Genomic DNA, 12,509 nt, shown 5'->3' with positions numbered 1-12,509 from the left:
TTAATTTATTTTGTGACGTGCACCATATATTTTTTCGTAATACAATAATTTTATACTAGTGCATAGTACTTGGAGCAATCTCATTACATATATAAATAATTACCTATCCCAGCATATAAGACAGTACATTTAGACCAGTTGCCAACTTGCCAACAACAAACTCATCTTCAGACGCACTTTAATCTCGATGGGCAAACAAGCCTATATTTGATGTTACAATTTATACCATGGCGGGCGGTAGTACTATGAAATGGTACCTTACCTTTAGTAGACGTATCATAAGGCGTGACCTACATCACAAGGTGCAGACGGCGAGGCTTTGAGTTGAATATGGTGATGATTTCATCATAATCCAATATATCTGTCAGTTCACGCTCAAAAGACAGCAAACTGAAGTGGTTCAGCCAGACGCTTGTCATTGATGTGCGAAGACGATTTTTTTTATCCTAGTCGTTGTTGAGAAAAGTGTCTCCACACTGCATGATGTCATTGGAAGTGTGACAATGATCCTTAACAGAGAGTTTATATTAGGGAAAATATCATTAGGGCAGCTGTCAATGGAGGAAAAGTCACTCTTTCCCATGATCATTTTGCAACTCAACTGCTGAATAAAAACAGTGAATTCAGAATCCTCAATTGACATTGCATAATGATCGCATGTGGTCTTCAGCTGCTCTTTAAGGCCGCAGGTTTGGGATTCTTTGGAAAAGGAGGCTGCCGCTTGCATGATCCCGTATGTGTCATCATGAAATTGTGAGTTCAACTCAGTAATCTGTCTGTCTAGAATATTGTTCCAAAGTTGCCTCAGGTCACTGCCACTCTTGATGCTGGATGTTTTCCAGTGAAGGTTTTTACAGGCAGTTTTTGCTGCTGTGATGCCCTCACATCCCAATTACTAATATCATGATTAATCATCATCTCTTTATTTAGCTTGAGAACTTTATCAAAGTCTTGTCTGGGCTTTCAGAAGGATCAGACCAATACGCAGCATGATCGTAGTTCCACATCTTTTATTAAATCGTGAAACTAATGCAATAACCAATAAACTTGAAATACAAAAAACAAGAAAGCCGTGACGCAGAGCAGGCATACACTACTCACAAAATGAATAACCCAGAAACAGGAAGAGAAAAACCCCTACTTAAATATGATCTCTAATCAGAGGCAATGAGGATCAGCTGCCTCCAATTAGAGATCAACCCCAAACAATCCCAACATAGAAATAGAAGACATAGAACAACCCAAAACACCCCCTGTCACACCCTGCCCTACTCTACTATAGAAAATGACATCTTACTAGGGACAGGACGTGACAGTACCCCCCCCCCAAAGGTGCAGACTCCGAATGCAAAAAAAAAAAAAAAAACACAAAACACAAAGGGAGGGTAGGATGGGTGACTAATGTCTATGGTGGCGGCTCTGGTTCCGGGCGTGGTACCCCCACTGCCCTCTGATCCCCCCGCTTCTGTATGTCCAGAGGAACCAGACCATGGATCGTCGCCGGAGGCTTCGGACCGCCAACCGCCACTGAAGACTCTGGGCTAAAGGCCGTCGCTGAAGACACTGGGCTGCAGACCGCTGCTGAAGGCTCTGGGTTGCAGACCGCCGCTGAAGGCTCTGGGTTGCAGACCGCCGCTGAAGGCTCTGGGTTGCAGACCACCGCTGAAGGCTCTGTGTTGCAGACCACCGTTGAAGGCTCTGGGTTGCAGACCGCCGCTGAAGGCTCTGGGTTGCAGACCGCCGCTGAAGGCTCTGGGTTGCAGACCACCGCTGAAGGCTCTGGGTTGCAGACCACCGCTGAAGGCTCTGGATTAGGGATGCGCACTGGAGGTCCGATGCGTGGGACTGGCATAGGTGGCGCCAGACTGGTAACACGCACCTCAGGGCGAGTGCACAGAGCAGGCACAGGACATACTGGGCTATGGAGGCGCACTGGAGGGAGAGTGCGAGGAGCAGGAATCGGTCTCACCGGACTGGGGAGACGCACTAAGGGCCGAGTGCTCACAGCAGGCACTGGCTGTACCGGGTTATGGATACGCACTGGAGGAAGAGTGCGAGGAGCAGGAATCGGTCTCACCGGACTGGGGAGACGCACTAAGGGCCGAGTGCTCACAGCAGGCACTGGCTGTACCGGGTTATGGATGCGCACTGAAAGGAGAGTGCGAGGAGCAGGCACAGGACGTACTGGACTATGTAGGCGCACTGGAGGGAGAGTGAGAGAAGCAGGCACAGGACGTACTGGGCCGCGGATGCGCACCGGAGGTCTGGTGCGTGTGGCTTGCACACCCCGCCCTGGCTGGATGCTCTACTCAGCTCGACAACTGCAGGGTGCGGCACAGATCCCACCGGCCTGTGAATGCGCCCTGACGACACAGTGCGCATCACCGCACAACACGGTGCCTGCCCCGTCACTTTCTCCCCACAGTAAGCACGGGGAGTTGGCTCAGGTCTCCACCCTGACTCTGCCAAACTTCCCATGAGCCCCCCCCATTTTTTTGAGGAATGCCTCTCGTGCTTCCTTCGTTGCCTTGCCTGTTGATCTCGTTGCTGTACTTCCCTCGCTGCTTCCACCTGTTCCCATGGGAGGCGATCCATTCCGGCCTGGATTTCCTTCCACGTCCAGGATCCTCCATTCACTCCTTTCCCTGGCCCAGGATCCCTGCTCCTCCTGGGCACGCTGCTTGGTCCTTTTCTGGTGGGTGATTCTGTCAGGGCTTTCAGAAGGATCAGACCAATACGCAGCATGATCGTAGTTCCACATCTTTTATTAAATCGTGAAACTAATGCAATAACCAATAAACTTGAAATACAAAAAACAAGAAAGCCGTGACACAGAGCAGGCATACACTACTCACAAAATTAATAACCCACAAACAGGAAGAGAAAAACCCCTACTTAAATATGATCTCTAATCAGAGGCAATGAGGATCAGCTGCCTCCAATTAGAGATCAACCCCAAACAATCCCAACATAGAAATAGACAAACTAGAACTTAAACATAGAAATAGAAACCATAGAAGAACCCAAAACACCCCCTGTCACGCCCTGCCCGACTCTACTATAGAAAATGACATCTTACTAGGGACAGACAAGACAAGTCTCCCCCTGAGTTATCTCTGAACGTAGAACAGCTGCTTTTGAGGATTTCAATTAAACCAATACCGTCCATCACAGATAATGTAGAGCTTTGTAATCCCTTCGTAGCAAAATCACTAGTGTCAAACAATTTACTAAATGTGACTAACAGGAATAAAAACGTATTGTTCTGGATTTGTTGTAAGAGGGCATCGGCTGCTACAAGCATCTGAAAACTCTGCAAAAACCTCTAAAATGACATCAAGCAGTAACAGCACTTTACTCACAGACCCTGATTTTGAACTCCACCGTACATCCGTGGATCTTCCTAGCTCGATACATGGTCTATCGGGATGCAACTCTTTCTGTACTTCATGAATCAAGCATGTCTGTGGGATCCACTCATAAATGTGTGCAGCTGGTTTACTGTGTCAAAGAAAGTACTGACGTGTCCCGACACAGCTTGCTTAAATGTTTGCTTTAGTAGGACATGTATCCCTCCTCTGTTCCCTGACATGACTGAAGTGCCATCTAAACAAAAACCCACACGAAGAGTGGGATCCTACTCCAGGGGTTGCAACGCAAATTCCTTATGCAGACAAATCAGCGGTTTCCATAAACACAACAGCTCTTTCTTTAACCATTTCAGCATGAATGTATCAGATAAACACAGCAACAAGTTCTAGTTTAGATTGATCTTTATATTCATCTGCTAGTGTGGCAAAATATACTGCTCAAAAAAATAAAGGGAACACTAAAATAACACATCCTAGATCTGAATGAAAGAAATAATCTTATTAAATACTTTTTTCTTTACATAGTTGAATGTGCTGACAACAAAATCACACAAAAATAATCAATGGAAATCCAATTTATCAACCCATGGAGGTCTGGATTTGGAGTCACACTCAAAATTAAAGTGGAAAACCACACTACAGGCTGATCCAACTTTGATGTAATGTCCTTAAAACAAGTCAAAATGAGGCTCAGTAGTGTGTGTGGCCTACACGTGCCTGTATGACCTCCCTACAACGCCTGGGCATGCTCCTGATGAGATAGCGGATGGTCTCCTGAGGGATCTCCTCCCAGACCTGGACTAAAGCATCCGCCAACTCCTGGACAGTCTGTGGTGCAACGTGGCGTTGGTGGATGGAGCGAGACATGATGTCCCAGATGTGCTCAATTGGATTCAGGTCTGGGGAACGGGCAGGCCAGTCCATAGCATCAATGCCTTCCTCTTGCAGGAACTGCTGACACACTCCAGCCACATGAGGTCTAGCATTGTTTGCATTAGGGGGAACCCAGGGCCAACCGCACCAGCATATGGTCTCACAAGGGGTCTGAGGATCTCATCTCGGTACCTAATGGCAGTCAGGCTACCTCTGGCGAGCACATGGAGGGCTGTGCGGCCCCACAAAGAAATGCCACCCCACACCATGACTGACCCACCGCCAAACCGGTCATGCTGGAGGATGTTGCAGGCAGCAGAACGTTCTCCACGGCGTCTCCAGACTCTGTCACGTCTGTCACATGTGCTCAGTGTGAACCTGCTTCATCTGTGAAAAGCGCAGGGCGCCAGTGGCGAATTTGCCAATCTTGGTGTTCTCTGGCAAATGCCAAACGTCCTGCATGGTGTTGGGCTGTAAGCACAACCCCCACCTGTGGACGTCAGGCCCTCATACCACCCTCATGGAGTCTGTTTCTGACCGTTTGAGCAGACACATGCACATTTGTGGCCTGCTGGAGGTCATTTTGTAGGGCTCTGGCAGTGCTCCTCCTGCTCCTCCTTGCACAAAGGTGGAGGTAGCGGTCCTGCTGCTGGGTTGTTGCCCTCCTACGGCCTCCTCCACGTCTCCTGATATACTGGCCTGTCTCCTGGTAGCGCCTCCATGCTGGACACTACGCTGACAGACACAGCAAACCTTCTTGCCACAGCTCACATTGATGTGCCATCCTGGATGAGCTGCACTACCTGAGCCACTTGTGTGGGTTGTAGACTCCGTCTCATGCTACCACTAGAGTGAAAGCACCGCCAGCATTCAAAAGTGACCAAAACATCAGCCAGGAAGCATAAGAACTGAGATGTGGTCTGTGGTCACCACCTACCGAACCACTCCTTTATTGGGGGTGTCTTGCTAATTGCCTATAATTTCCACCTGTTGTCTATTCCATTTGCACAACAGCATGTGAAATTTATTGTCAATCAGTGTTGCTTCCTAAGTGGACAGTTTGATTTCACAGAGTGTGATTGACTTGGAGTTACATTGTGTTGTTTAAGTGTTCCCTTTAGTTTTTTGAGCAGTGTACTTGGAAGGCGCAGAATTAACTTCATCTTTTATCCTCCACAGTAACAATGATGCTGCACACTCCAGCAACTCGTTCTGAATTTCGGGGCTCATAAGCGTGTCATTGCGAGGTAGCTCATTAAGTCTGTTTTGTATTTCTGAGTCATAATTTGACATAAAATTGAAGATTTCGAAAAAGTTACCTTTGTTGATTGCCTCTACGGTTTCTCTATGCCCTCTGAGTGGAATATCCTGCTTTGCACACATTAGAACAATATCTTTGACCACTTTAACATGTGCACGGTTTCTTTCTATAAAATCCATGTTTGCAACACCATGTATTTGGTTCAACACAGTCACACGACTTCTAGGCTCATAGGTCGCCTTGTAGGATTCACATTTTGCAAGGACACTAGAATGTAACTTGCTATTCCTGTGTTTGCACCAAGCATTTGTTGTGAGTTTCCAGTTTTTAAATCCATCTCGTATAAATCTAAATTCGACATTTGCCCCAGAAAAGGGCCTACAAAACGTACAATAAATTGTATCTTTTGCTTTACTATACTCAATCCACACGAACTGGTCATACCACCTTGAAGAGAAGCAGCGTGATTTGCCATTTATCATACTTGAAGGGAACTTTGCTAGCTTTGGTTGACAGGCTGGTTCATCAACGGCAAACAAATCTGTCGGTGGACCTACTGCAGGTTCACCCCCGCCGCAGCATCAAGAACGAGAGGAGACGGTGGGGTAGGCAAGCATGCCTGGCTCAACGTGGCATTGGCTGTTGCGATTGCGATTGTTTCTATCCTGGCCCCACCTGTTAATGTCTCATTCTGGAAGCTATCAGTAGATGGATCCAAATAATTTTTTGGCACACACTCCTTTGACTCAGACGTCTTTTTCTGAAAAACCTAGCGATCGACATTTGGTTTGCCATTGCTAGAACTACTAAATGACCTTGCTGGTGAGTCAATTCCAGTAAACTAGCTTGCTAGCCTATGCGCTACAAAGTTTAGCCACGTGACATTGCCAAGTTGTTAAGGTAAACCACTGTATGATTTTTTTTTTAAATGTAACAAATAGTCTGAAGCCAACTTGATTGTCGCGGACTATGCCTTTGTTACATTATAATAAAATGACCCATTGAAAACACTTCTCACATGCGGTTCTTTTAAAAATGTAATAAAATATAACACAATTCATATTTTATCATTTCTGGGGCATTTTTGGGGTAGGCCTGAAATCACACTAGGTAGGCCAAGGCTACGCCACTGGGCTGGAGGACGTCTTCCGGAAGTTGTCATAATTACTGTGTAAGTCTATGGAATGGGGTGAGGCCCATGAGCCTCCGAGATTTTGTATTGAAGTCAATGTATCCAGAGGAGGACGGAAGCTAGCTGTCCTCCAGCTACACCATGGTGCTACCCTACAGACTGCTGTTGAGGCTACTGTAGACCTTCTTGGTTAAAATAGTGTTTTAATCAGTTATTTGGTGACGTGATTATATTTATTATAGTTTTATCTAAACATTATAACTTTTTAAATGTCTTGCAATTAAACATTTTATGAAATTCACTGGAGAGAATGGTCCTCCCCTTCCTCCTCTGGGGAGCCTCCAAAAGAGTAGTGAGATTTTGAGTTTGTCATTCTCAGAATTCTGTTTCTGGAATATGCTATGAAACCAAATGTCATATGCTGACATCAAACCATTATTGGAAACACCTTTCAAGACCAAAATAACAAACACTTCACTGTTCGGTCTGCGGGATACAGATGCATACTGCATTAGTGAATGACGAGGCCCTTTCTGTACAATTAAATGGGCAGCTTTATGTATCATCATCAATCACAATCAATTAGAATGTTAGAACTAAGGACAGGTTGTGTTTTATTAATACCTGTCAAAGAGTATTAAGACTTCCAGGGTCACAGAAGAACAAGCATGTCGGTTCTCAAAGAAAATCTTGAGAAAATATCAAGGGAAGATCATCAAAACGGCATGGTATATAACCACCCCAACACACAGAGTGAGAAAGAAAAGGAAGACATGTCAGAGTGACACTGACCTGATGTGAAGTGCGTCCCCTGAATTTATCATCCCCTCATCCTTCCTCTTCTCTTCTCCTCCTCAGTTGGGTCTCTGTCATGATGTGAATGTTTCCTGCTGTGGCTGTGACGGCCTATGCAGCAATGTGCGTGTGTGTGTGTGTGTGTGTGTGTGTGTGTGTGTGTGTGTGTGTGTGTGTGTGTGTGTGTGTGTGTGTGTGTGTGTGTGTGTGTGTGTGTGTGTGTGTTGATGTGAGGTCTCCCTGCTGTGTGTGTGAATACCTCCATAGTGCTATGTGTCTTACCGGTTACAGAGCTGTCAGTCAGATAAGCCTCCTCTGAAAACCTCATCTCTCAAATCATGATCTTACTGCCGCAGATGGGTCTCATGGGGATCCATTCATTCACATAGATGGGACTTATTTTGTACATTACTAATCCAGTGTTTTGTCAAGAGAGGAACCCACAGCATGAAACAGGCATTTCCTGATTCCTAAAACAGGCATCATCATGTCTGTTATAGGCTCTACGCTGTTGATGTAAAATCATCTAATATACTCTTTCTCCCTCCTCCTCCTCCTCTTCCCCTTCCCTCCTCTCCCCTCTCCTCTCTCCCCAGTACACCTCGTCTCTGACGTATGATGGGGTTTTGGTGATGGCCGAGGCCTTCAGGAACCTGCGTCGTCAGAAGATAGACATCTCCCGTAGAGGAAATGCTGGAGACTGTCTGGCCAACCCAGCTGCTCCCTGGAACCAGGGCATAGACATGGAACGCACACTCAAACAGGTATTCTTTGGTCCTTTGTGTTCCTTATTGTTCTCTGTCCTGACCTGTGTTCTCTGTTGTCCTGTCTCCAGGTGCGTATCCAGGGTCTAACAGGTAACATCCAGTTTGACCACTACGGCCGCAGAGTCAACTACACCATGGACGTGTTTGAACTGAAGAGCAACGGACCACAACGGGTAGGAATAGACACACAGGGATGTCGGGGGAAATTATTTGGGTTTAATGAAAATGCAGTTTTGTCTGGTTTTCACCTCTCCCTTTCCTCTCTCAGATTGGCTACTGGAACGACATTGACAAACTGGTCCTGGTCCAGAATGAGGTGCTGTTGTCCAATGACAGCACAAACATTGAGAACAGGACAGTCGTCGTGACAACTATCATGGTAATGTACTCCTCTGCCTCCTCTCCTTTCCTCAATCACACAGAAGATGCATCCCAACAGTCTAAAACGGCTTCCTAATTAAAAAATTTTAGGCAAGTCCTCAACTCCTGTCTTCAACTCCTGTCCATCTGTACTGATATTAAACAACTTGAAAGGTGGAAAGTCAATGTTCTGTAGGAATCGACTACGCTGTTTTCTCAAATCTGTACAGATGACGGAGAGGAGGATTTGTTGTGCTGTTGAGATGCACCCACATTGAATTAGAGAGCAGAGGGCCCACAGGGCCTCTCGTGGTGAGAGCTGGTAGTGACACCAGTGTATATGACAGATCAGTGTCCCTAGGGTATTGTAGCAGTACCAGGTCATAGTGAGGGAGGAGAGAGTAGGGGACTGTAAGAGAGGAATCAGACTTGTCACTGGCAGGTTGTCTTTATATTGATTTGGTTTTCCTTGACGTCATCTGTCAAGTGTGAAAGAGAGAGGACTTTTAGTCCTTTTATCTTTTATCGTGTCCCCCCCCCTTCTCTCTATGGACGTCACTGTCTTCCTCTTTCTCTCTCTCTCCCCCCTTCTACCTCTTTCTCTCTTCCTCCCTCTCCCTCTTTCTTTCTTTCCCTCTCTCCCTATCTCTTCCACCCTCCCCCTCTCCCTCTCTCTTCCTCCCTCCCCCTCTCCCTCTCTCTTCCTCCCTCCCCCTCTATCTTTCCCTCCCTCTTCCTTTTTCTCTCTCCCTCCCCCTCCCCTCTCCCTCTCTTTTCCTTCCTCCCTCCCCCTCTCTCTTCCTCCCTCCCCCTCTCCCTCTCCCTCTCGCTCCCTCTCCCTCTCACCCTCTCCCTCTCTCTCCTACCCTCTCCCTCTCTCTCCCACACTCTCCCTCTCTCTCCCTCTCCCACCCTCTCCCTCTCCCTCTCACCCTCTCCCTCTCTCTCCTACCCTCTCCCTCTCTCTTCCACGCTTTCCCTCTCTCTCCCTCTCCCACCCTCTCCCTCTCCCTCCCACCCTCTCCCTCTCTCTCCCTCTCACACCCTCTCCCTCTCCCTCTCCCACCCTCTCCCTCTCCCTCCCACCCTCTCCCTCCCTCCCACCCTCTCCCTCCCCCTCTCCCTCCTTCTCTCCCCCTCTCCCTACTTCTCTCCCCCTCTCCCTCCTTCTCTCTCTGGATGATCTATGCCCCTGTCAGATGGCCATGGCTAATGTTACCTCAGCCACCTCCTCCTCTTTACAGCCACTGACGAGGAGGCCTCTGCTACGACACTGAAGACTTACAGTACAGACAGACACAAAGACAGACGGGAGATGGACTCACAGAAGGACTCACACTGACAGACAGAGCCACTGAGACTCTAGCTCTCTATCGCTCTGTAATCATATTGCAGCGACATTGAGAGAAGAGGAATCACACAGATGAAGATATCTATCTATCTATCTATCCATCTGTCTGTAATTCTGCTTTGTCATGACTTGACATTTCCTTCTCTGTGAACTGGGGGAACTGTAGACTAAAAAAAAAGTTTGAATATTTTTGGGATTATCTTTTTGGATGTTCAGGGAATTAGAAAGGAATTGTGTCCCATAATGCTGAGAAAAAGACACACACAGATCAGACAGGGGCCAGTCGTACAGAAACACACACAGATCAGACAGGGGCCAGTCGTACAGAAACACACACGGATCAGACAGGGGCCAGTCGTAAAGAAACACACCCACACAGAGTGCATCTATACTGTCACACACACACATTCACACACTGTGTGCTGTCTCACAGATGCATACACAAACACACCCCCAACACACTGACATAATCACAGTCTCAAACAAACACACCCTGACAGTCACAAAAACACAATCTCAAAGTGTACGCATGCATAGACACACCCTTAATTGTAAAGAACAACACAATCACACACAATCATGCACACACTTGTGTGCAAATGCTACTGTGAGTGTGTGTGTGTGTGTGTGTGTGTGTGTGTGTGTGTGTGTGTGTGTGTGTGTGTGTGTGTGTGTGTGTGTGTGTGTGTGTGTGTGTGTGTGTGTGTGTGTGTGCTAGATGCAGCGTGTTGTCAGTGATGGCTGTATTTAATATTCCATCACCATGATGACGTGCCTGTGAGCCCACCCCACTGCTGAGAGTCATCACATGTCATCACGCCCCCTGCAGATAGCAGCTCTAGTCATTCTGTTTCTATGGTGTTCTCTGAAGACTGCATCAGGGACTGTGCATTGACACAGCGAGAGGCTGCTGTTACTTCATGGTCTCCCATCATTTACATTGTTCTATTCTACAGTGGCTTGCGAAAGTATTCACCCCCTTGGCATTTTTCCTATTTTGTTGCCTGACATCCTGGAATTAAAAAATATTTTTTAGGGGTTTGTGTCGTTTGATTTACACAACATGCCTACCACTTTGAAGATGCAAAATATTTTGGATTGTGAAATAAACAAGAAATAAGACAAAAAATACTGAAAACTTGAGCATGCATAACTATTCAACCCCCCCAAAGTCAATACTTTGTATAGCCACTTTTTGCAGCAATACAGCTGCAAATCTCTTGGGGTATGTCTCTATAAGCTTAGCAAATCTAGCCACTGGGATTTTTGCCCATTCTTCAAGGCAAAACTGCTCCAGCTCCTTCAAGTTGGATGGGTTCCGCTGGTGTACAACAATCTTTAAGTCATACCACAGATTCTCAATTGGATTGAGGTCTGGGTTTTGAAAAGGCCATTCCAAGACATTTAAAAGTTTCCCCTTAAACCACTTGAGAGTGTTGCTTTAGCAAAATGCTTAGGGTCGTTGTCCTGCTGGAAGGTGAACCTCCGTCCCAGTCTCAAATCTCTGGAAGACTGAAACAGGTTTCCCTCAAGAATTTCCCTGTATTTAGTGTCATCCTTCAATTCTGACCAGTTTCCCAGTCCCTGCCGATGAAAAACATCCCCACAGCATGATCCTGCCACCACCGTGCTTCACTGTGGGGATGGTGTTCTCGTAGTGATGAGAGGATTGTTGGGTGTGTGCCAGACAGTGTTTTCCTTGATGGCCAAAAGCTCAAATCTAGTCTCATCTGACCAGAGTACCATCTTCCATTAGTTTGACGAGTCTCCCACATACCTTTTGGTGAACACCAAACGTGCTTGCTTATTTTTTTCTTCAAGCAATGTCTTTTTTCTGGCCACTCTTCCATAAAGCCCAGCTCTGTGGCGTGTATGGCTTAAAGTGGTCCGATGGACAGATACTCCAATCTCCGCTGTGGAGCTTTCCAGCTCCTTATCTTTGGTCACTTTGTTGCCTCTGATTAATGCCCTCCTTGCCTGGTCCGTGAGTTTTGGTGGGCGGCCCTCTCTTGGCAGGTTTGTTTTCTTTCCATTTTTTAATAGTAGATTTAATGGTGCTCTGTGGGATGTTCAAAACTTCTGATATTTTTTTATAACCCAACCCTGATCTGTACTTCTCCACAACTTTGTCCCTGACCTGTTTGGAGAGCTCCTTGGTCTTCATGGTGCTGCTTGCTTGATAGTGCCCCTTGCTTAGTGGTGTTGCAGACTTTGGGGCCTTTCAGAACAGGTGTATATATACTGAGATCATGTGACAGATCATGTGACACTTAGAATGCACACAGGTGAACTTTATTTAACTAATTATGTGACTTCTAAAGGTAATTGGTTGCACCAGATCTTATTTAGGGGCTTCATATTAAAGGGGGTGAATACATGTGCACGCACCACTTTTCCATTTCTTATTTTTGTAGAATCTTTTGATTCTTTTTTTCAATTTCACTTCACCAAGTTGGAATATTTTGTGTATGTCCATTACATGAAATCCAAATAAAAATCTATTTAAATTACAGGTTGTAATGCAACAAAATTGAAAAAACACCAAGGGGGATGAATACTTTTGCAAGGTACTGTAGATGCATCTGCAGCTAAAGTCTGT

The 12,509-nt window shown here is 46.3% G+C and overlaps 1 protein-coding gene across 4 annotated transcripts in view; it reads left to right on the top strand.

Annotated features, from left to right (window-relative positions):
• The window catches only part of LOC106581393 (glutamate receptor 4), a 116,741-nt gene that overhangs the window by 62,928 nt on the left and 41,304 nt on the right, over nucleotides 1-12,509 (top strand). For all 4 annotated transcript variants that reach the window (XM_045703995.1, XM_014163428.2, XM_045703996.1 and 1 more), the window contains exons 8-10: nucleotides 8,029-8,196; nucleotides 8,268-8,372; nucleotides 8,468-8,578. In XM_045703995.1, the coding sequence (XP_045559951.1) occupies nucleotides 8,029-8,196; nucleotides 8,268-8,372; nucleotides 8,468-8,578 (384 nt within the window). The remainder of the gene's footprint in view (nucleotides 1-8,028; nucleotides 8,197-8,267; nucleotides 8,373-8,467; nucleotides 8,579-12,509) is intronic.

This window comes from Salmo salar, chromosome ssa20 (assembly GCF_905237065.1).
Source record: "Salmo salar chromosome ssa20, Ssal_v3.1, whole genome shotgun sequence".
NCBI lineage: Eukaryota > Metazoa > Chordata > Actinopteri > Salmoniformes > Salmonidae > Salmo > Salmo salar.
This window is presented reverse-complemented; position numbering and strand designations above follow the sequence as displayed.